The sequence below is a fragment of the Enhydra lutris genome, unplaced genomic scaffold, assembly GCF_002288905.1.
Source record: "Enhydra lutris kenyoni isolate GAN:26980312 unplaced genomic scaffold, ASM228890v2 scaffoldscaffold17, whole genome shotgun sequence".
NCBI classification, from domain to species: Eukaryota; Metazoa; Chordata; class Mammalia; order Carnivora; family Mustelidae; genus Enhydra; species Enhydra lutris.
Window position 1 is genome coordinate 36,899,985 of NW_019154101.1, and position 24,350 is coordinate 36,924,334.

Here is a 24,350-nt window from a genome sequence, read left to right on the forward strand (position 1 = left end):
TTATTCAGAGTGGAACAAAAAGGGAGGGGTTGTTTTACTTGTGAAGGGCTGTTAACAGCACAGCTGAAAAGTGTTTCTATTTTAAACATAATCAACTTTAAAAATGTGTTATACCCTTAACCAAAAGAGACCAATATGGGCCTCTGAAAATAGCTGTCTTCGGATAGGGATGAGCTGCCTGCTGTAACCTCACAGCTATCCTTGCCCAAGTGAGAATTCTCACTTGGAGTAACAGGTTATCTTTATGCAGTAGTTGCCATGGAAATGTTGGGACCAGTAGCTAGGTAAGAAGCTCTCAAAGGACCTTTTGGTCCTTATTCTGTATTAATGTAGCTGTTGTGCTCCCGCTGCTCAGCAGGCAGGCGTGTGGTGTGGGGATGATGGAATTCCATGTTTAAAACATTTGCTGTCTGCCAATGTCTGTTTTTCTTCTCTGTTCATGTATTTAAAAACAAAATCATCTTCAAGTAAAATGAAAAACCAAAATGTTCCATAACTATCCTTATTGACATTAAGTGATTTCTTATGTCTCCATACAACTAATTTTACAGGATTAACATATCACCACTCCCCTAAGGGGTTGATTATGGAATGAAAGAGCCAAAACTCAGACATGGCTCTGAGAACAGCAAGATGCAGGTGAACTAGGGTTCAGGGTGTGCCTGTCCCCTTCCCCTGGGTGCAGCGGGTCCTGGCGATGACTCCAGTCTGCTGCTGGTTAAGCCTTACCTCCTGTGAGCTACCTGAGGTTACAAAGTTGTCCCCCCTCTGTCTTGCTCTTTCTGTAGGCTAAGGCTCAGATGAATCCAAAAAAAGAGCCAACTGTAACCAGTGCTGTGGGAGCCCTGCTGCAGAACAGAGCCCTGGGGCCCCCAAATGTGGCCCCAACTAGACCCGGTGAGTTGGAGTAAGCATGCCAGCTATCAAATGAAGGACCAGAAGGGAACCACTGTCAGCTTTGGAATTCGTTGGCAGTTGGCAAAGGTTTGACATCAAATGTTGCTTTTGGATATAAAGATATGTGGGTTTATTTGAGGTTAAAGCTTATTTGCCAAGAAGGAACTTTCTTCATTTATCAGGATTCGATAACTCTGTCAACATACAGAGTCAGATACCATTACAGCAGCATGGCCTAAACCATCATTCTCTGGTCTAGTAAAATCTAAAAGAGGTTAAGAATGGGAGATAACAGGGGCACCTGGGTGGCTCAGCAGGTTCAGCTTCTGCCTTCGGCTTGGATCATGATCACAGGGTCCTGGGATTGAGCCCTGCATCGGGATCTCTGCTCAGCGGGGAGCCTGCTTCCTCCCCCTGCCCCCCCCACCTGCCTCTCTGCCTGCCTCTCTGCCTTCTTGTGATCTCTCTCTGTCAAAAAAATTAATAAAATCTTTTTTAAAAAATGGGAGATAACAGCGTGTCAGGTATTGTGTGGAAAATAAGAAGAAAACAAATAGCCAAGATATGGAAACAACCTAAGTGTCTGTTCTTGGTTGAAAGGTTAAAGATGTTGTATGTATACGCAATGGAATATTACTCAGCCATAAAAAGAAGGAAGTTCTGCCTTCTGTAACAACAATGGGTGGACATTGGAGTCATTATGCTGAGTGAAATAGTTCAGACAGAGAAAGAGAAATACTGTGTGATCACATTTACATATGGAATCTAAAAAAAATTGAACTCATAAGAACAGGAAATAAAATGGTGGTTGCCATGGGTAAGGGTGGAGAGAGGGAAACAATGGTGTAAGGGTACAGATTCCCAAGGGCAAGTGCTGGGGACCTGTACACGTTTTAACAATAGATAGCAATATTGTATACTTGAAAGTTGCTAAGAGAGTAGATCTTAAATGTTCTCGCTGTACACATGTGCATGCACACACAAACACATGCACACAAACACACACCCCAGAGGTAACTATTTGAGGTAATAGATTTGTTAACATTTTTTGTCGTAGTTATTTTGCAGTATATATGTGTATCAAATGATCACATTGTACCCCTTAAACTTACACGATGTTCTATTCACTTATATCTCGATAAAGCTGGGGAAGAAAAAGGAAAGGGAAAGTTTCCTTACTGAACTAAATAATTTCTTTCAAGTAGCAGGAAGGCCTAACCACCATTATGGTACTTACCGTGTGCTAGACCCATTTCATTTTATCCTCCTAGTAAGCTTCCAAATGTTTTAATCTGTGGAAAGGAAACAGGCTCAGAGAGGATGTTATTTGTTCAAGGCTTGAGACTGGTAAACAACAGGGCTGAATGAGGTATCCATATTGCTACCTCTCTTCACTGAGCTGCCGTAATCAGTGTGGCGTTCTTTGTGATCACTGTGGCACTGTGAAGGCAATGTGAATTAACCCATGACCGTATTGATGCTTCTGGTCAGGTGTCTTATTTTGAAGGTGTTATGAGAACCAAAGTAGGAACTGCTAGTCTCAACAGTCCATAAAGTCACCAGAAACCTTTATTATTAGTTTTTAAATTCCTCGTGAGTTGTCATGGGGTAAAAATGGAAGGGAGCATTTTAATAAGATTCCCCATAGCCCTGTAAGCCCAAATCATTAGTTTTTCCCTGGTCTATGGAAACTTAACAGTGGGGTTTTATTTTTCACTTAGAAAAAAATAATTCAAATCATATATGAGTTTATTTGGTAAAACTTTCACTAAGCTATATTTCTAAAGTATAAAGATTGTGTCCTTCACAAGAGACAAAATTTTTTTTAAGATTTTATTTATTTGAGAGAGAGAGAGAATGAAAAACAGAACATGAGAAGAGGGAGGGTCAGAGGGAGAAGCCAGCTCCCTGCTGAGCAGGGAGCCTGTTGTGGGACTTCGTGCAGGGCTTGGTCCTGGGACTCCAGAATCATGATCTGAGCCAAAGGCAGTCGTTTAATCAACTGAGCCACCCAGGTGCCCAAGACAAATTCTTTATATTATGGTTTCTTTTCTTATCTTTTCAAAGATTATATTATAATGCTTCTCTTCCAGTGAAAAACCCTCCTTTATTTAAGTTTGAGGTTAAAGCTTACTTGCCAGGAGGGAATTTTCTATTTATTTATTTACATTTATTTTTAAAGATTTTATTTATTCATTTGACAGACAGAGATCGCAAGTAGGCAGAGAGGGAAGCAGAGAGAGAGGTGGTGGGAAGCAGGCTCCCTGCTGAGCAGAGAGCCCAATGCAGGGCTCCATCCCAGGACCCCGGGATCATGACCTGAGCTGAAGGCAGAGGCTTTAACCCACTGAGCCACCCAGGTGCCCCTCACTTAATGTTTTTGATATTTATCCATGTACATATCAGTATTTTGTTCCATTTTGTTGAGTAGTGTTCCATGGTATGGCTATAGCAAAATTTGTTGAACATTTACCACTGAGCCACCCAGATGCCCCGAGGAGGGAATTTTTTAAAGATTTATTTATTTATTTGAGAGAGAAAAAATATCGGGTGGAGGGGCAGAGGGAGGAAGAGAATCTCAAGTAGACTCCATGGTGAGTGGGGAGTCTGACATGGGGCTTGATCCCATGACCCTGAGATCATGACCTGAGTCAGAATCAGGGGTTGGATGCTTAACTGATTGTGTCACCCAGGCGCCCCTAGGGGTAATATTTCTTAATTCACTGTGATTAGAGAACTCTGTCAATGTGCAAAGTCCAATCCAAGTATAGCAATGGACTCTAGAACCTTCATTCCCTGGTCTAGTAAACTTGCAAAAAGATTGGGAATGGAAGAAGACAGTGTCAGGTACAGTGCTGAAATTAAAGGAAGATTTCTTCCTTGGACTAAGTAACTTTTTTAAAAGTAGCAGCAAGTGATCCTTTCTAAGTGAAAAGATCCTAAACTAGAATTCAGAAGTCTTGTGTCCCAGTATGTGGCACATCCGAGTATATGGGACACGTCCTGTGATGTGTCCCATTATGTGACAGTAGGCAGAATGTTGTAGAGACACCATTCTGATACATAAGAACATAGATTAGGAGCCAGTAGGTCAAAGCAAACTCATATTATGTTTGTTCTTGACTAGTAATGGTGATTTGGGACCACTGGTGTTGCTAAGAAGGAGGCACATTCTGTACCATCACCACCTCAGTGTTGTTCCTTGACCATAAGAGGTCTGCCATTCCTGGCCGCGGGACCCGTATACACTAGTAGCTCTTCAGCTGAAAACCAGTCCCCACTAATCTGCACTGCTTGCTCCCTTCAGTTCTTTGCTGAGTGTCCTCTTCAGATTGAGGCCCTTCAACCTCTCCATTTAAACTTAAGCCCTCCACAATTCCTTCTGTAGTTTCATTTAATAGCATTCATCACTATCTAATATCTAATACATACTTTTCTCCCATCACCAGAAAGGAGTGGGATGGGATCAAGAAGATTGGGATCTGCCTACTTTGCCCATTTTTAATTGTGTTGCTGTATCCATACCTATTAGAATTGTTCAGGGCACATGTGAGGTGTTCAATAAATACTTGAAATATATGAGAGAAGGTAGGTGTCTTTTCTGTAATTTCCCACTCAAAAATACTGGCATGTGAATTAGAATTATGTTAATTACCTTTAAGAGATAGTTTTTGTTTTATTTCAGGTTTAAGATGCTTTTAAAATTTAATTTCTTGCCTTCCCTGTAACCTCACCTGCTTACATTTGTTTTCTAAAGATTCATTTATTTTAGAGCATGCATGAGAGCAGGGGTGGGGAGGGGCAGAAGGAGAGGGGGAGAGAGAGAATCTTAAACAGGCTCCACACTCAGTGTGGAGTTCCAATGTAGGACTCAAACTCATGACCCTGAGATCATGACTTCAGCCGAATTCAAGAGTTGGAAGCCTGACTGACTGAGCCACCCAGGTGACCTTCACCTTCTGTTTAAATATAAAGTTTCCAGTGTTGGTATGCCTTTAAATTAGTCATATTTCATTTGGAGTCATTCTGGGGAGAAAGCATATTGAACATATAAGAAGTATATTGGGAGGGCGTGTATTCTCAAAAGTATTTAAGGGTTGGTGAAAAGCACTGCCTTTCACTAATATGAACAGGCTCATGTGTACACCAGATTTGCATCTTACTGTCCATTGTTTCTGTTCTGCTCAGTCTTAATCTATTTGTAATGTGAGTCTTTTAAAAATTGTAGTTGCTAGGCTTTGCTATTTCTAGATTGATAATCAGTAGTTAAGGCCACTTGGTGTCTCTCGCCTTCCACATAAATCCCATTACTGTCTTTCATTTAACTAGCAGTTAACTCCCTAAAACTTTTTATTCTTAACTCTCTTGAGTAAAAGAAACAGGTAGTACTTTCCATGTATAGCCTTTTGTCCTAAATTCACAGTCAGGGGAGGTACACGTGTGTAAGTCACAATTCTTACCCATTCTAGAGTTTTATGGGAAGATAAGCAAGTGCAGGAAGATCTCTGATGCAGGGAAGCGTGTGAGGTTGATTCACAGCTGCCATGGATGTTCAAAGGGTTCATTCATTCATCACATGATTATTATGCATGGTTATTTCTTAGGCCCATAGATTCTTAAAAGTCTAGGGAGAGAAACCATCAGTCATATTGAATATTTAACAATCAGAAATAAACGTTCTAAGGGGACACAAGAAAGAGATCAACTTTGCCCAGGAGGCTTTATGGAGGAGGTATCAGTCTGAGAGAGAGGAGCTCCACAGAGGTTGAGACTTTTAGGGTGAGCTTTTAGGATGAGATAGATTTTGACCAGTGGAGAAAAGTTGAAGATGGAGTGAATAAAGCTATGAAAATGAAAATGCAGAGGACATACTCTGGAACACATGGCCCATTTGGCCAAGGCATAGGGAAGAGCTGGGGTGTGAACATAAATTATAGAATGGAAGGCCGGCCCTGGAGCCATAAAGGCTCAGTGAGGCGCCCAGACTATCTGTGATCAAAACAGACCCATGCATCCCCCGGCGCTCGCGGGTCTGTGAGTTAGGCAATCGTGGTGGCCTGGGAACTTCTTGTTTCTAGCCATGTTGTTTGTCTGCAAAAAATGCTTTTGAGAAAGAGGATTTCTGAAAAGTTTCATGTAAGATATGAATGCTTAGTGTAGAAAATATTGGAAAATGGAGAAAAGATGTGAAGGAAATAAAAGTCAGAAGTCCACATCCTGACATGATCACTGTTTAACACCAATATCCTCTTCCGTTTTTTTCTTTTTATACTCTTTTTTCCCCTCTCACCAAGTTTAGGATTATAGGCCCTATACACATCCTGATTTTTTTCACTGACATGTTCTGAAGATTTCCCTATTGCAAAAGAGGCGGTGGTGTTTTTAAAACAGTATCACAAGATGACTTATTTAGCTCTTTTCCTGGTGTCAAGCAAGTCGATTGCTTCTACTTCTTTGCTGCGCTAAGTAACTCCCTTTGTCACGGATAGTCCAGATTTACATGGGACACTCTTCTAAGCACTACATATATTAACTCATTTAATCCTCACAATGGCAACAGGGCTAAACATGCTGTTTGGATTTCTGGTTTATAGGCAAGGGAAGCACAGAGAGGCTAACTTGCTCAAGTAATTCCATAGAATGGGGTAGAGCCAACCAGATCCTCATCTGCTGTGGAAAAACTGGGTCCAACATGGAAACATTAAGAAGATATGCATTTATAGCTTAATTACCTACATCTACATCTACAAGCCTACAAACATATTTACTATGTAATATGATGTAATATGTAAGTTATATATATATATATAGTTGTTTTGGAGTAAGGTGTAGATCTTCCTTCATTCTCACAAAGATTCTAATGTCCAGATGGAAAGTGAGTTTATAACCTAGTCAGCAGATCTCTCTTTAGTGGCTCTTTTCTTGAGGGTTCAGATACCCAAGGGACGGATCTCCTGAGAAGGTCCTGCCAAGCAACAGCTCCTCCCATACTTATACATGGAGATCAAGATTCTGATGAGAATATAGTTGTGGGTTCTATAGCTGTGTTGCATCATGCATTTGGTGAACTGCACTGTACAACTTCGGTGGGATGGGCTCTGCTTTTATTTCCGGAACCACTGGGTTTGATGAAGCTGAGCATCTTACCTATACTAGCATCCCCTGCTTAGCTCGTTTAATTATGTAGCAAATATAATGAGTATCAGAGGGTCAGCTGCTGATTTTTTGGAAGACCTACAACTTGTAGATCTCCTGGTAAAATGAACACTGAAAACTATATTCCTGTGTCTTTGGATAATTTGATTCACAATTTCCTTGGGTTGTTTGATGATTTCCCCTTCATAAAACACTGAGTAGAATGGAGGGCTCTAGGACAGAGGGGAATTGTTCCATTTTATAAAAAACGATTTCTCTGAGACTCCTATCCCATACCATGTGGCACAAAACAGACCATGGTATGGCATGCTTCTGTCTAAGTTTCTTCATCCTCATGCTTAATAGTGCTGCTGGACACAAAGGAAAAGAATCCTGTTTGTGGAATGAGCCCATCACTATGTAAATAACCCCTGGGAGGAAAGGCATCTCATGCTTCCATAAGGCTTATCAAACCCTTTCTGGAATGAGAGCATGCAAAGAACTGTAAAGACATGATATACTCAGGGAACATTTCGAAAGCCAGGATAGCAGAGGGGAGAGGTGGTGAGAGTCAGATTGTTTAAATGGCCGGCCATCTGAGATGGTGATCCAAAGGGCCCGTCCAGAGTAAGTGAAGGGCTAGGGGCAGAGGAAAAAAGGTGCCTGAGACCGACACTATTTTCTTATTATTTGGCCCAGGATAGGGACTGAGTACTTGTCTATAGCTACAAAACAAAACAGAACAAAACAAAAAGGAAGAAGAGAGACTTTTGAATCCAATGTGAGGATTTCATAATCATTCCTTTTTTTTCTTGCTAATGTTTGCTTTTACATAATAACAAATCTGTTTATGTCTGCAAAGGATTAGCTGTTGACCCTGCTTCTGGAGCAAAACTCAGACAAGGATTTACTAAATCTTCTAAAAAAGATTAACTCCTAGAGACCAGGTAAGATAAAAAATAATAATAATAACCTCTAATCTGGGTGTTCCTGATCATCGAATGTGTAAAAGATACAGTTAGTAAGCCTTTAAGAGAATGAAACCATAGCAGGCAAACCAAAGAGGAATCTGGGTAAGAATTCAGTTGAGTTAGTAAAATGTGTGCTCTTAAAACATACCCTTTTGTTAAACATATAGTTTGAAAATGATATTCAGCTTCTGATGGGGCTTAACAGGAAAGGGGAATGAGTCCTCATTTTGCCCTGGAAGCTACCACTGTGTCCCTTTTTCCAAACACATTTCCCTCAAACAAAAGGGACAGTTCCCTGAGATAGTGAATATCAGGGCTGCTGTAGAGACTTTAAATTTTCTTGATATTGTGAATAGTTTGTTAAAACAATTAAAAATGTAAAGATGCCTATATTATTTAACTTTCTCAGTGTGGAAACAATGAAGTTCTAAAGTAAATGCCTTTTATTGTTTTCAGACTGTCTCCCTTGAACGCCTCAGCCTGGATGGCTATGCACCCAGGAATGCCACCTAAGGGGAAGGAAAGGCAGATGGCTGTTTATAAGCCTACAACTCTTCTTGAGAAATCATGGAGAACAAGTAAAAACCAGATTCACCTTTTCTTCCTCATTACTCCCTTTACAATTTCAAAACAGTATTAAACAACACATCAACCTGTATGACAGTGGTTGATATTTTTTTTGTTTTAATTACATTTAATAGGTTTTTTAAAGAAATGTTGCTTTGATGTTAGAACCTTTTACTAAAACAGTCTTTGGAGTTTTACTATCATTATTTACTTAGCTAGGAAAATAGTGTTTTACCTAGCTTCAGTCTATGTAACATAAACTCCTGTTTTTAATATTTGGTTCTAATGAACTTTAATCAGCAACTGCTCCTATTTTAAGTGTCCATCTGTATACCATGAAGAATTGTCTCACAGCAGTGCACATGGCTTGTGGGGAAACACTGACATGGAGGGATGGTTAGGATAACCCTCCCCTCCTGTGGGAAGGATACTTTTAAGTGGACTCAGGCTATTTATTTATCATGGCTGAATCAGAAGCCAGCTGGTCATTCCACCACTGGTTTATATGGCTCTGTTGGGAGGTGGTGTCTCAACTGTTCCTTCTTTTTGCTGTCCTCAGGGTAAAGAAACTCTTTTTGTAGAGTCCTTTATACTTATGCTTTTTCATGTAAGAACTTGTATTGTTTTCCTTAACCCCAGGGAATTTCGGTTGGGAATTAAGCCATTTTTCTTGTCTAAATTTAAGCAGGAGAATCCCAACCTACTCCCACATGCAGTGCAGCAACCACAACCACCTGAAGCTCTCAGGATCTGTATTTTGGGAACCTAATGCTGTTTAATGCTCAGGGAAATACGTGTCTTGGAACAGACTGAAGACTACTAAGCCACATAAAAGTATTTGTAGAAGCTTCTATGAATGGATCTTGGGAGATTTTGCTAAGGTGAGCCAGTACTCACTCACTCCTTATGCTCTGGCAGATCACCTTCTCTCGGAGAGGTAAGAGCGGATATAGGAATGGAGGTAGTTATCCCAGGGGATTTCTTTGAAGAGGTAACCTTTATCCTTTTGTCTCCTTTCCTACCCCCAGCTTAAACTGTACATTAAGGCTCAACCACATCAGTTCCACATACTAAAACCAAGCCCCAGGCCACTTGTCTGCTGCTTGTCATGGTCCTTGGCATCACTGGTAAGGGCTGTGGGCCAGGGTTTCTTTGGCCAATAGTAGGTTTCATTGGCCAATAGGCTTCTTTGATGGGCACAGGTACTCAAGGCTTCCTTCTTTCCACCCACCCCCACCCTCATTAGAGGTGGGGGGGGGGGAACCAGGCGTGACAGATTCAAGGAGTTGTGTAGAAATACGTTCTGAAGAAATCCCAATAAGGAATAGGCAAATTTCTAATTTGTACTAAAAATTAGTGGTAAGGACAGTTCTAAAACTGGAACATGGTAGCCCGGGGTAGACTAAAAACTCCAGTAGCCAGTATTCTGACATTAAACATCAGAAATAAATTACATAATATTATGGAAAGATCCAAATGTTGTATCAGCAATTTTTAGAAATAATGTTAGGCATTTAAGCATATGAGCTTCCACCTTAAATCCTAATTTACTCAAAACTAATACATGCTGCATAAAAGTCAGAAGAGTAGTTTCTGTGGGGGAAGTAACAACCAGGAGGGGGCATGAGGGAGCTGGGGAGGGAGCTGGAAGTGGTTTAATCTCCATAGGCACCCTTACGCGGGTATAGTTGTATATAAAAATCAGTCAAGTCAGTATGCAGGATTTGTAGAGTTTATTATATGTAAGATATATCTTCATATAGAAAGCCTCTAAACACAAAAGACAAAGGAGCTTTAAAAAAAGGTTAGGTTTTATATTTTTAAAACTCATTAGATACCAAATTCAAGACATAGATTACATTGCAAATGTTAACCTTTTTGAATAAAACTAATATTGACTTAAATGATGAATTTAAAAATGCATTTATTGGTGATTAAAAATAATACTTAAGCAGAGTAGTATTTTAAGCCAGACAGAGCAAAGAAAATTCTTGTTTAATATATATATATATATATATATATATTTTAAAATTCCAGTAATAGTTTCTTAAATTCCTGTTAAAAAATATAATCAATATTAAAGTCAGCAAAATGCTTTTTTTTTTGACTGACGCCTGGATTATTTTACCACTTAACCTGGTTACACAGTGATACATATTTTTTTCCTGTCAGATGTAACTGACAACCAGTTTAGTCTTTAAGATAAATGAAGTGATAACTCACATTGTAGCATCTTGTGGAAAATATTCAAACTACATTTAAAATGCTTTTTTAAAATGGAGACTATTATTCCACAAGGAATTGTTTCTGTAAAACTACAGGTTGGCTATGGCAATAGTAACTAAACTACATCCAACCCTGAAGGTAGAAAAATCCCTGAAAAGAAATACACAGCCTAGTTATAATATGCAATATAAAGGTTATTTTCTTATTTTAAAAATTCTCCCATCTTGGAGAAATCCAAACCTTTCCATAGTTCCCTTACTAGGCAGTGCCACATAAAATTAGTTAACATTATTATGATCATGGCTTACGATTAAATTCAATTTGACAAACACGTATATATAGCAGCCCTCGTTTGGATGTCGGTTATGACAATATTTGCAGTTCCATTAAAGAATACTTGCTTATTAAATTTGGTACAAAGCATGAACACTCAGGACAGATTGGCACAATACATGCAGTTCGAGAACTCTTCTCATCTCAAGCCAGTCATCACTGAATAAGCCATATTCCCAGTCCTGCTTTCCAAATCTTTCCTTGTATTATTATAACTGATGTTTAAAATGCTTCTTAAAACACCTTCCAGAATAAGAAAAGTATGCTTTGAAAACCAGTCATCTGAATGCATGATGGAAATGAGGCAGGATGGCAGAGCCAGTGCCAGCTGGGAAAACATGGGGGATGGGAGGAAGGGGGAGCTGACCCAGGCTCATGGTGCTCATGGCTAGTGAGGGATCTTGTTGCTGCTGCCCCAGACAGCCTAACCTGTGGGGCAGAGACTCCCCAGGCCCCAGGGTGAGAGAGCTATTCCCAAAGGCATTTTGGGTAGCAGGCGGGGGCAGCTGCCAGAAGCCCAACAGGGGGGAAATGTCCAAAGAGGCAGGTATTGTTAGGTTCACAGCATCCGCAGTTAGCTCCTTGGGCAGGTTTACTTTACCAGCACTTCCCTTAGCCAGATCAAAACCTGGGGTGAGCTTGTGAGGTGACTGAGGCTCTTGCAGAGGCAAGTCCTCAAGCAAATTGATATTGCAAAATCCTTTCGTATCTGTTTTGAGGGGCAGGCTTGCAAGTGGGGAGTATGAGGTAGAACTGGTGTTGTACTTGTGATTCTGGAGGGGCGGGGGAGGAGAGCTAGGAGCTGTTACCGGGTGGAGGGGGACCAGGGGCTCTGGCAGCGGTTGTACAGGCTGGGCGGTTTGATCCGCGGGGTTGTGGGGGTGGCTGTGTACCTCAGCTGGCAAGCTACTTGCAAGCCCGTTCTGTGCAGGAGCTCCTATAGGGAAAGGAGACAGCGGGGCAGCCTTCAATTGAAACTGGGGAGAGATGGAGTGGAAGGTGCTCAGAAGGTCTCCAGACTGCAGACTCTCTTTCATCAGCTCCTGTGAGTGTGTCTTCTTGGTATGTCGAGTGAGGTGGTCTTTGCGCCCAAATCTCTGGGCACAGAACTGGCACAGGAAGTCCTTGCAGCCGGTGTGGACCACCAGGTGGCGCCGCACGTCCTTCCGGGTGTAGAAGCATCTCTCACAGTGGTCGCACTGGTGCTTCTTTTCCTTGGTTCCGCTCGGGGGCTTTTCCTCAGCATGGGCTTTGAGGTGGTCCAGCAGCACTTCTGTGCTCCCTAGCTCCAGGGCACAGACCCCACAGGTGAGGTCGCCGCTGCTGGCCGCATGGAGGGCCAGGTGCCTCTTGTAGCCCAGCATGGTGTTGTACTTCTTCCCACACTCCTCACACCCAAAGGCCATCTTGTTGGGGTCATGAGTTTGGAGGTGGTTCTTCAGGTGGTCTTTCCGGTTGAATGTCTTCTCACAGTGAGCACACTGGTGAGATTTCTGGGGCGAATGGGTAGCCATGTGCCTAGGAGCAGAAGGAAAAATTTCATAATAGACTCAGTTTGTTTTAATAATCAAATGTGTGGGGATGCTATTATTAAAATGTTAATGGCTTTTCTAGGTGCTGGCACAAGAGATTTTCATTTAAGAGAGAGCTTTTCTGTGTTTTCCAGATTCTACAGACACACAACTTTATAATCTAAAAAAAAAAAAAAAAAAAGGCATTAGAGGTCTAATAGTTTTCAAACCTGTAAAAAAATATTCTTTGAGAACCTATCTTCCTCATCTATACAAAGATTTCTAGACAAACACATTTAAAAATAGGTAATTTTTCAAGAAGGCTCTTTGGAAATTACTGCATTTTCAAAAGTGACCCAATTTACCTTCTATATAGAACCCCATGCCCCCCTTATACCCCCTTCCCAGATTTTAGGTTTCTGTTCCTAAGTATAACTCCTGCTTGGTCTTTACCGATTGAGGCAAAAAGTTCAGGCCACAGAAATAACATTGAAAATTTTATCCGTATTCTCAGAGAGTGTTCACTTGGACCCAGAGTACCACCCACCACCTGTGCTTGGAGCGTGAGATCCAGGAGATCCTTACGCTTCAGTCTCAGGTCTTCTAATTAGTACTTTTCTATCCGCTCTCATCTCAGAGGTGTGCAGCCCCTGGCTCCAGAGGCTCTAAAGACAGAATACCTAAAAGAGTGAAGTGTCAAAGTGGATGTGAAGCAACCTATGTTGTACCTGCAAGCCACAAGCTGTAATTATGGACGCTTGTTTTGGAAGGAAAACTTACAGGACTTGGCATTTTATATGATACACTTACTTACTAAAATGGACATTTTTAAAGTTTTAAGGATGACTAAAGTTGTAATTGAACTTGGGATTTCCTCCTATCACTGAGTCTTTAAAAACCAAAAGAGTTTAGATTTTAGGAAACCAGTGGAACTACAACAAAAAATGGAACTGTGATGGTTTTCCAGAACTGATTTGTGCTTTACAGATATAAAACAGGTATTCTGAAATTTCAGATCAACTAGGATGACTATGGCTTGTCCTGGAAGCTCAAAGAAAAACTTTCAACTGTTGTAGGAGCTTAGCCCTTATAGAAAAAGTCCTTTTGAACTGCCAATGAAATTACCAGTGACCTTCAGGAAGTAGGCTGATCTTGAAGAACTGGAGATGGGGCTGCATGCCTCTGAGATGCAACTGAACTTGTGGCTTTGGATACAAAAGAATTCCTAACAACTCATTTCTGTAAGAAAAGGATTTAAGTCAAAAGTGTACTAATTATACCTTTCACCAACCTTCTACCCTAGCTTGTCCATTCCTTTTCCTTTGCTAGAGGTAGAATTGGTAAGGGATCTACAGTAGCCAGTTCAAAAATATAATGAGTTAAGCCAAACTGTCATTTCCTTAAAAATAAAGCAAAACTGGGGCGCCTCGGTGGCGCAGTTAAATGTCTGCCTTTGGCTCAGGTCATGATCACAGGGTCCTGGGATCGAGCCCTGCATCAGGCTCCCTGCTTAGCAGGGAGTCTGCTTCTCCCTCTCCCTCTGCCTGCTTGTGCTCTGTCACTCTCAAAATAAAAAAATTTAAAAAATAAACCAAAACCTTGTATCTCTGCCTCTTTCCCTTAAAAAAAAAAAAAAAATTAGCTGACTCTTTGCAGGGCATAAAAAGAAAAGAAGTCCCTGTCCCTTCCCTCCATGACACCAGAGCTCAACAAACACAGGGATAGGTATCATGGTACAAACAATGTGGAGGGACAGGAACCAGTGTTCTGGGCATCAGAGAGATGGGAAAGGATGCTGTGGCTCCAAGTCCCATGCATACTGAAATACAGTGCAGATGGTGTTTACCAAGCCTCGTTAGAGGGCAAACAACCCCATTCTCACACAAGATAGCCACAGATACATCATCAGGAATAGATGTGAGGGGGGAACCATCTACAAGCTGGGCATTTAAACGATTTTTGATTTGGTCCAGTACTAGTGAATAGGTCCCCCAGAGCTCTGCCCTGGCTCTTCTATTCATGCCTCTTTTTTTCTTTGTGGAGGACTTTGATCTGACTAGATTGCATTTATTGTCCATGGATAAATAGATCAATGCCAAGGTAACAACTCCGGACCCTCCTACTCCTGACTACCTGTGAGAAAGGCCCAGATTGGCCAAATTCTACATGAGCAATAATACCAGCCGCCATTCCTCTACATTTTTGGCTCTCTCCTTTGACTGGCATCCAATTCTTTCCCCTTTCAACTGATCCTTGACTCATGCAACAATCTCAATCTAGAACACGATCAGCTTATAGCTGAAATTACTTCAACAACTGGTTTCCTTCCCTCAACTTCTCTTCTTGCCTCACAACCCATGAAACCACCAGTTTCAGTCTGTGCTTTAGGCAGCACCAAGGGCGGCGCCTGGGCTGTGCCCGCGATCTCAGAATTCCTCAGGGGTCCCTGCTGGCAGTAAGACTTCCCGCCGGCCTTGCCAAATCAGCTTGCTTTCTTGCCTTTTGCTGTTTCCACCTGCTTTCCCCATTTGCTGTACTGGGACCCAGTTCTCTCCTCTAGTTAAGCAAGTTTTTTTCTCCCACCTCTGCTTATAAAATGGAGCTTCTGTTGCAACTGAGGGAAATTGGGAGGAAATGCTGCCCGTTGTAAAAGCTACAAACCCAAAGCTGAGAGCAACCCCACCATCTCTCCTCTCTTTTATTCCGTTTCAGACCTGCGGTTTCAGGCCGAGGCTCGCCAGGCTGGCCGCTGCGCCTGGGCGGGAGGTTCTTGCCCAAAGCGCACTGCTTCCCGTTCCCACCTCACTTCACACCCTTCCCTGGGCAAGTTGTTTCCCTTCCTCAGAGCTACCACCTCCAAAACAAATGGCTTAAGACGTTTTCCGTGCTCTCTACTGGGTAATCCCGGCCTAATTCCTGTCACTCCAATCATCTGCCAGCTCCACTGTCTTCTCCAAATCTACCTCATCCCTGTCTCAATCTTTCTTCCGGGCTGTCACATCCTCGCCACGGGGTGACCACAGCAAACACGGCTTTCAGCACATGAGTCAGAACTCCTACATCCACAGAAGCAGCTTTTGCAAAACAGGAAGGCTTTGCAGCAAAATCTGTGCACACAGTAGGCACTCATACTTACATATCTGTGGAAACTAAACATCGGCCTATGTACAGAACCCATTTGAATTTTAAAATATCTATGTATTTATAGGCTCATTTTAAAAACTAGATCATATTACAATTATCTATGACAGTGGTATTCTAAAGGGCCAGGAGCATAACTTAGATCTTTTCAAAACTTTCAGGTGCCTTCCTCCAAGGGCACTCCAAGATTTAATGATAATGTGGTCCATGTTAATACCACTCAGAGGGAAATCCTCTCTGGCCAGATTTGGACTCCCACCTGTGGTAGTCTGAAAGTTGCAGGTCTGAAGTTCACATCATGAAGATGAAAGGCAAACGACAGATTTCCCTTAACCAGGTGTCCAAAGTAGCACACAGTAGTGGGGATTCTGCGTGCGGATCTCACACACACCACACAACATTCATGCTCAATGACCCTGCTCAGGACTAGTGTGCAAATGAGGGATGTTACATAGGATGTTACATAGGTTTTGTCTTTTCTAGGATATGAAAACCTTTGGAGGCAGAAACTATAGCTCATATATTCATTTCCCTCATGGAAGTGAGCACCTGTCGTTTAAGAAATCAGACTAAATGTACTAAGGACTGGTCTGCTAAAACAGTGGTTTTTATCCTTCTGTGTATCCTTCTGCGTATGCCTTTGAAAATCCAATTAAATGCATATCCTCAACGCCTGTTTACCCAACAATTCTACTTGTTTGGCCAGACAGACTGCTCCTAAATTGAGAAGAGGCTCCGTAAGCTGATGCTTGCGAGACGTTCCCTCCTCTCCAGCCTCACAGTCAGGACCTGGACTGTGATCCTACTTCACATCCCTCTACTGTATGCCTCCTCTCTCTTCTCCAAATTACTATGAATCATCTTTCTAACATCCCAGTCCAAATCCTGTTTTGCACTACTTAGACTCAATAGAATAAATAAACCCTTTAGGACAGCAGATAAGCCTGTTTGGACAGACTTCCTTTTTTGCCTCCAATTGAGCCTCACCCGGTCCCTCCTCCACCACTACCCTCTGTACTTGTGTGCTTTAAGGTCAAGGCTTCGGGCTTCCCCAGAACCTCTTCTCCGTCCACCTTCTGGTCACTCTTTAGGTCACAGCCCAAGACTACCTGTCTGAGAAGCCTTGCCAGCACTCAAGTCCTGGGGAACAGCTCCTTACACCTGTGTAGCTTTGTCAAAGAACTTGCATCGAATTTTCATTGTGTTTGCATGACTCACTGTCCAGCATGGGTCTTTCTGTCCTGTTTTTATGCCTGGCATATCACAGGACCACAGGAAATACTGGTTGAAAGAATGAACTGATGCTACATGCAAAACTGTCACAGAAAACCACAGTAAGCAGTGGCGTTAAGGGCGAACGTGCATCCACAGCCTGCATCCACTTTCCCTCACAGTGTCTGCTCAGAGGGCTACCTAAGCCATTTCAAGGTATGTGTAAAAGTGCATACCTTTTCTAGAGCCTCTCACCTCATTAATTTATATCTGGAAATGAAGGCTTTGCCACAGTCTGGCTGCAAGCACTTGTAAGGTCGCTCCCTGGAGTGGGAATAATTGTGGATAGTGAACTTCTCCAGGGTGAGGAACGTCTTGCCACATAATTGGCAGGGATAGGTGGCCATGGGCTTTACTTCTCACACCTTCCTTTTCAGATGCGCTGACCAAATGCTGTGCCATTTAAGCACAAATGGAAGGATGGTGCTGAGCACATGAGCGGAGCCACGACAGCCAAAACTCCAGACCAGGGGAGAGGCCGCGTCGTGGTCCTGGGCCTGGTTCTACCCAGATATGGGCCTCTCAGTTACCATGAGCTTTGCTTCCTGCTTTCCCACATCCCAACTTATATATGCAGTCTCGGGCTGGGAGGAGAATGTCGGAGGCGCAGGTGAGGGTCCAAGAGCAGAAAGGTAATCTGCATCACTAGGCGGGCACGTGCTCCAGATCACCAGGCCGTCTGCGGAGAGAAGAGGAACAGAGGAACAGTTTTCTTGCATTAGCCTTTGGAAACCAGTGCTCCTCCTTCCCTGCCAGCTCAGCACCAGTGACCCAGAACCACCAGGTTCCTTTCAGAGGCTCCAGTGTGGCCCCCGGGTCTCCCTCCTCCCTGTGTGCTTCCACAGGTCCTTCTGCACGAAAGTCCTGAGCGGCGGGGAAGCCAGCATAGTGTTGGGACATCTTGAGACAGCACACGAAGCTTGTGTCCCCTTCAACAGAGACTGCTGTTTCCATACAGACGGTATTAGCTACTTCAGATCCTGACTTCAGGTCAGTGGGAGACTCGGTCGACCAATTCAAAGAAAAAAAAAAAAAAACAAAAAAACCCCACAAAACTCCCCTGTGCGTTCCAGTGTTTTACTGGTACAGACGAAAATCATCTCTGCTTATTCAAACCATGGGCTATTCCTCTTCCCTCGTTGTTAGCATAACATACCCTGCTTATCACACCTGTTTAAACTTCCATGGGATGAGATGAAATAATTTGTATATATCCAAGTTAATTTGTTTGCAAGGTTACCAGGCTGAAGGTCTCAACTCTAGGATGCCAACAAAATGGGAACAAAGCTAGTTTAGCTCACAGATGCGGGGCCTGCGGAGGGGAGACCCGGTATTCCCATGGAAACAAGGGCAGCTCAGGTTGCGGTCTGAGGTGTAGTTAGCATCCTCTAGTGAGCTGTTCTCCTAATCTCTTCCCCTTTGCTATATGGGGACATTCCCTCATTCCTCATCCCTGCCCTGGAGGGCCAACTGCTTGTTCCCCGGCCACTGCCAGGAGGTGGGCCTGCAGCCGCCTCAATCTCAACCCGTCTCACCACCCTTCCAACCCAGGCAAGTCCCCCAAGGCCAGGCCCTTTTGCTTCTAGCTGCAGACCATCTTAAGATGAGGCCGGTGTGGCAGGTAGTCCTGAATGAGGCAGTAAAAGCCTGGCTACCTAGAATCCTGTGCTTTTCTAGAGAGTAATTCTCAGGCAAGTGAACGCTAACCTTCCGTGTGTAAAAAAAAAAAAAAAAAAAAAGAGTACTATATGTTTACATTAAACACCCTGGAGTAGCTTTTGTATGCAGCCCAGCCTTTTCTGAGCTTTGCCAAGGAAGCAGAGCCCTCCTGGTGAAGGGACCAATCACAGCAGGTCGTCAAGTGCCTGTTTCCCGCAGGCATTCAGTGACTGCCCAGTCTTTAGAGTGGCTCCTTATTGTTAAAAGTTAATTTTACTTAGCTTTTCACAGTTACTTTCTGATTGGAAAAGTGGAGTCTAGCTAGGTGCAATTTTATTGTACTAACAGTTGAAACATCTTTAAACACACCGGCTCAGAGCACATGTACACAGAGAAACTCACATTCCTTTTCTAATGGCCAAAAACTGCAGCAAACTTCTTGTGTTCCTCATCAACTAGCTCAGATGTTTTTAGTGTCTGCTCAGAGTTCCCCAGGAGCCAGCCAGAGGGAGAGACCCCTCCCTGAGGTGCCCCACCCGCCTGGAACCCTCAGAGCCAGTGTGCGCACTTGGACGTGAACTTCCAGCCCCGATCCAAAGCTGGGCACGTGGGCGTTCTCAGCCAGCATCTTGGCACCAAACCTTCCAACGGCAGCACGCACCTACCTTGGTCCTCTGTCACCAAGTCTGACTCGAACTGAGCCCTTCTCCCCAACTCCTTGTGCCCTCACAGTATTGCCGTTCATGCCCAACGCCCTCCTTTGAGGCCTCCCCAACAACTGTGGCCACAGACAAAATGACTCCTTCTAGGAACGCTATCCCGTGTGGCCGAGTTTTTGCTGCCAGGTCTGATGATGTGTCCTACTTCTCATCCGGCCCAAGTCTGGCCGTAATACTGGCCCAGCTATAAAAGCCATAGAATTTATCATCATCATTGAAAATACTTATTCACGGGACGCCTGGGTGGCTCAGTTGGTTAAGCAGCTGCCTTCGGCTCAGGTCATGATCCCAGCGTCCTGGGATCGAGTCCCACATCGGGCTCCTTGCTCATCAGGGAGCCTGCTTCTCCCTCTGCCTCTGCCTGCCATTCTGTCTGCCTGTGCTCACTCTCTCTGACAAATAAATAAATAAAATCTTTAAAAAAAAAAAAAAAAAAGAAAATACTTATTCACTTGAAATTGCTGTGTTCTTTCCAGGTCTATCAAAAAAGATGAAAATATACACATGGAATAAAGTTTAAAATTCCTCTTTTCTTTGTTCTCATTACAGCTGAATTCAAAATAGCACCAGTCCGTCAGGAGACGAGCTGGCTTGACGGGGGGATTTTCTCTCCCTTCCATCAATCCCCTGCATAGACACTTCTTCCAACTTCGCTCACTAAATTCATTCTCCCCACTCTTGCTTTCTGAGAGATGACCAGTATGTCCAAGAGAACTTTCTGTGATGACAGAAATGTCACATAGCTTATGGCTACTAAACACTCAAAATGTGACACTGAGAAACTGAACTTTGTGTTAAAATAGCCCCATGTGGCTAGTGGCTGCTGTACCAGGTAGCAGAGCTCAGTTTCCTACTTGAGAGGGAGAGGAGGGCAAGGTTCTGCTTGCCTTTAGACCCAGCTGTGCTACTGATTCACCCTCCGGTTTTCCCTGAAACATGGGACGGTTTATGTAGACCGAGTCCCTTGCTCTATGAATGCCGGGGAAGGATTCCCCAGTTCAAATTCTAGCTTGCCCATTTGTTGGCTACATCTTGAGTGTCTTTCCTCATTTGTGACACCACCTGATGCATATAGTGGCTGTTGGGGACCACCAACTGGAACAACAGGGATCTGAAATACACGGGAATCTAAAAACACACCACACAAATATAGGTTGTTTATGAAACACTGGTATTAAAAGTAGAAGCTGTCAGCTGCACAACTGGCACAGGGTCCTAGCCACTCAGTTATGGAAACGAGAGAAAAACATGTTCTCTCCCACTACACAACCACCATCCGTTATTCACAGTGGGAGAAACACACGTGCTCACAAATGCAGAAAAGACCCATGACACTACAGGTAAAAATTAGTATTCTTTGTTTTTCAACAGATACCAACTTTGGCTCATAGCTTACCAACACACCAAGAATACAAAGGAAAAGTAAGATCTACTCAATTTAGACCAAAAAAAAAAAAAAAAAAAGGAAAGTGCCTGCCCTTGACCACTAAATAAAATTTTCCCAGATCCACTTTCCAGCCAATTCCCTAGACTCCAAAGTCCAACAGTCATGGACATCATTACCTACATTTTCCTTGGCTTGGCCCTTCAAAGATGGTGGGTATATAATCGAGGATTTTTAGACACGGCATATTTTATTTAAACGTGACACACATTTCCTTCCTGTGCTCCCCATGGAACTTTCAAAGAACAAATGTCATTTAAGCATTTTTATACATATTTTACTTATTTCATGAATGTCTTTTCCCAAAACTTTGTGTTTTAGGTCTGTGTGTTAAATACACCTAGCCCAACACTAAGTGCAAAGTTGGTCCTCAGATGCTGAATTGAATTAATATGAAAATAACACTCTTTAATTTCTTCAGTAAGTCTTTTTTAATGATGAATTCAAATTCACAAATGGTTTTAAGGTTCCATTCACCATAACTGTGAATTTCATTAATGTGGACTTTCAAATATAAATATTTACACTGTTTTCATGATATTATCACAAACTCCTATAAAAATAGTCTGTCTCAACAGACTATAAATTCATTGTGGCTGAGGATCAAAGCTCAGCTGTTTTTAAAAAAATAAACGGTGTGGATAATACAACGTCCCCCATCACCACGTACATGACCAGCACTGGCTGGCTGCCGCCGATTCCAATCTTTGGTTGAAACCTGATGCGCTTTCTGGCCACATCCTTAAAACAGACTCAGGATTCACTTTCTATTATCTGGCAGACCACCAACAATCCTAACAGAGAATTGACAAAGGGATGGTCCTGATGATAACCAGTCTATTCTGTGACATACAGATTGCATTTGAGTCTTAAATACGGTAATATTTTAACACCTGTCACCCTGGAAAGATAGTAAGTCTTCCCCCAAAACATCTCAGGACATAATTTTCAATCCCCTTGATTCTAAAAATACTGAGTGAGTGATACAGATCTGCCAGTACGCCAAAGAAGGCTTGTGCCATCTGCTTCATTCTGTTCATACTGATTATTTTGGGGATGAGTGAGGATCAGATTGGAATAAGAACATATATATATGGCAACAGCTAGGAAAGTCTGTGTGCCCTGAGAGCGGGTGGTATATGATGGTAGAGGTCAGAGCACAAGTGTAGTTCTAGGATGTCCCCAGTGCTGCATAACACAATCAGCTAATGGGGAACGACAAATGTTCTACGGCATTCTCAAAATAAACTATGACTTCTGGCTTCTATTTCCATTGTGCCCAGTGACACAATGCAAGACCCATTTCTGATAGGAAACTGAATTTCCATTTTTAATCTTCCAACATTGGTACTCTAAGATTTTTTTGACTCCATTCATCACCATTTCTTGTAGATAAGAAGGTTCTGCTCCAAACATTTCCCTGTGTCTCATACTCCCGTAATTTGGGATTGTTTTTCTATACATATGTTAAAAGCCAGTTTTAAAAGGGCCTCTATCAAGTTTCTGTTTACTTCTTATACTCACAAAATATGAAACGGTCAATCATGGAGCAGGGTGGGTAAGTTCATTGCTCATTTGGCTCTAGGAGCCCCCTAGAGAGGGTGCTTCTCTTAGTATCAGTTCTTTGGAGGACATTGGTAGCAAGTTTCCAACATCAACAAAACTACCGAGAAACATCAGCAAGGTAAAGATGATGTTTCTCAGAACCTCGAGGTAGTTGTTTCTTATTACACATATGCACTGAAAAATTTGGTCGGTATTGTATCTGAGTGAGTGTGGCAGATGATTTGGGACTCAGTGTATGTCTAATCAGCAAAACAGGTGCTCCTAGGGCAGGACTAACTTGGTTGAGGATGACAGATGTGAGGCCTTGATAAGTACCTTACCAGATGGCTGTGGCTAGGTTTTCACTCTTAACTTAGAGCAGGGGTTCATAAGTGGCTGTGAATTCTCTGAAATTCTGTGCAACATTAGGAGGCATGAATATTGGAGTTCTTGGACCAAAGCTTGCTTCAGATTTTCTAAGGAGTCCAAGATTTAAACAGGTTAAAGGCCACTGACTTAGATGAAAACAGAAAAAAAAAAAAACACCCTCTAGGTGCCATCAACTCTGTGTGTTCGCAAAGTCATTGATATTTCCTAATCCATAGGCCATATATTTTGTGTCACAATCATTGTATTTTATCAGGTTAGAGTAAAAGAAAAACCAAAAAAGTTTCTATAATAATGTTCTTCTGAAATTCAAGCAGTAAACAACTTGTACAAATTTCATTTCAAATATGACTAAACGGCGGGAGGAGGGGAGCAGCAGCGCCTGGCTGGCTCATGTCGGTAGAGCATGCGACTGCTGATCTCGGGGTCATGAGTATGAGTCCCAGGGTAGGCACAGAGATTACATAAAAAATTTAAAAATGTAAAAAATAGATTAAAAAATATGGCTACAGATGACAACTATCATGTAAGACAGGCCTACTGTCCTAGAGAGTAAACTACCCTCTAAATCATAGGGGGTCATTTGTCAGCACCTCGAAAAATCTTATATCTGAAAAATGTCTGCATGTGTGTATTTATCCTCAATAAAGTACTAAGACGCCATCACTGAAATCCACTAACACCTGAGCTGACAGCACCCGAGATGAACTCTTAAGCTGGATCCACAAGGTGGGACACCCTGTTATGTCTACACACCTCTTTCCTACAAAGGCCCAATGGCAACCAAGGCTGCAGGTCAACCCACTTGCATTTTCTTTTTTTTTTTTTTTAAGATTTTATTTATTTATTTGACAGAGAGAGAGATCACAAGTAGGTAGAGAGGCAGGAGGAGAGAGGGGGGAAGTAGGCTCCCCGCCAAGCAGAGAGCCCAATGTGGGGCTCGATCCCAGGACCCTGGGATCATGACCTGAGCCGAAGGCAGAGGCTTTAACCCACTGAGCCACCCAGGCGCCCCCACTTGCTCTTTTCTTAATGTGCCATGTTCTGTCACATCTCTGTGTTTTCCACACAATGCCCCTTCCTAGAGTGTCCTGCCACTCCTGCCCACCTGACAACTCTTCCTTCTCCCTGTCACTCCCAGGCAGAGGAAGGAGCTCCCTGTCTGCTTGGGAAGATGGTGAACCTAGGAGGAAGTGATTAGAAGTCCAGCTGAAACCCAGGGGGGCTTGGGCTAAGGAGGTTGTGATGGAGATAAAAGTAGCTCACCAAAAGCACGGCTAAATAAGAAAAAGCAAAATTGGTTTGGTGAAAATCTACCTCCACAGAAAGTTCTTCCGTGTTCCCTCCAGAACTACTTACTCAACAGCCTTTTTTTTTTTTTTTTTTTATAATTTTTTTAAACATTTTATTTATTTATTTGAGAGAAGAGAGAGACAGTGAGAGAGAGCATGAGCGAGGAGAAGGTCAGAGGGAGAAGCAGACTCCCCGTGGAGCTGGGAGCCTGATGCGGGACTCGATCCCAGGACTCCAGGATCATGACCTG

The 24,350-nt window shown here is 42.8% G+C and overlaps 2 protein-coding genes across 7 annotated transcripts in view; one reads left to right on the forward strand and one right to left on the reverse strand.

Moving 5' to 3' along the window:
- Positions 1-7,965, forward strand: part of LOC111147541 (zinc finger C2HC-type containing 1B) — a 43,323-nt gene extending 35,358 nt beyond the window's left edge. Inside the window, exons 6-7 of the mRNA XM_022503630.1 lie at positions 789-897; positions 7,895-7,965. Of these exons, the coding sequence (XP_022359338.1) occupies positions 789-897; positions 7,895-7,965 (180 nt within the window). The remainder of the gene's footprint in view (positions 1-788; positions 898-7,894) is intronic.
- A 2,323-nt stretch (positions 7,966-10,288) lies between these two features.
- LOC111147591 (PLAG1 like zinc finger 1) overlaps positions 10,289-24,350 on the reverse strand; it is a 71,092-nt gene continuing 57,030 nt past the window's right edge. For 5 of the 6 annotated variants that reach the window (XM_022503715.1, XM_022503714.1, XM_022503710.1 and 2 more), the window contains 2 exons: positions 17,249-17,732; positions 10,289-12,647 (listed from right to left, as the gene is read on the reverse strand). In XM_022503715.1, coding sequence (XP_022359423.1) covers positions 11,408-12,647; positions 17,249-17,400 — 1,392 coding nt within the window. In that variant the 5' untranslated portion in view covers positions 17,401-17,732 and the 3' untranslated portion in view covers positions 10,289-11,407. The remainder of the gene's footprint in view (positions 12,648-17,248; positions 17,733-24,350) is intronic. The other variant, XM_022503716.1, reaches the window with a different exon arrangement.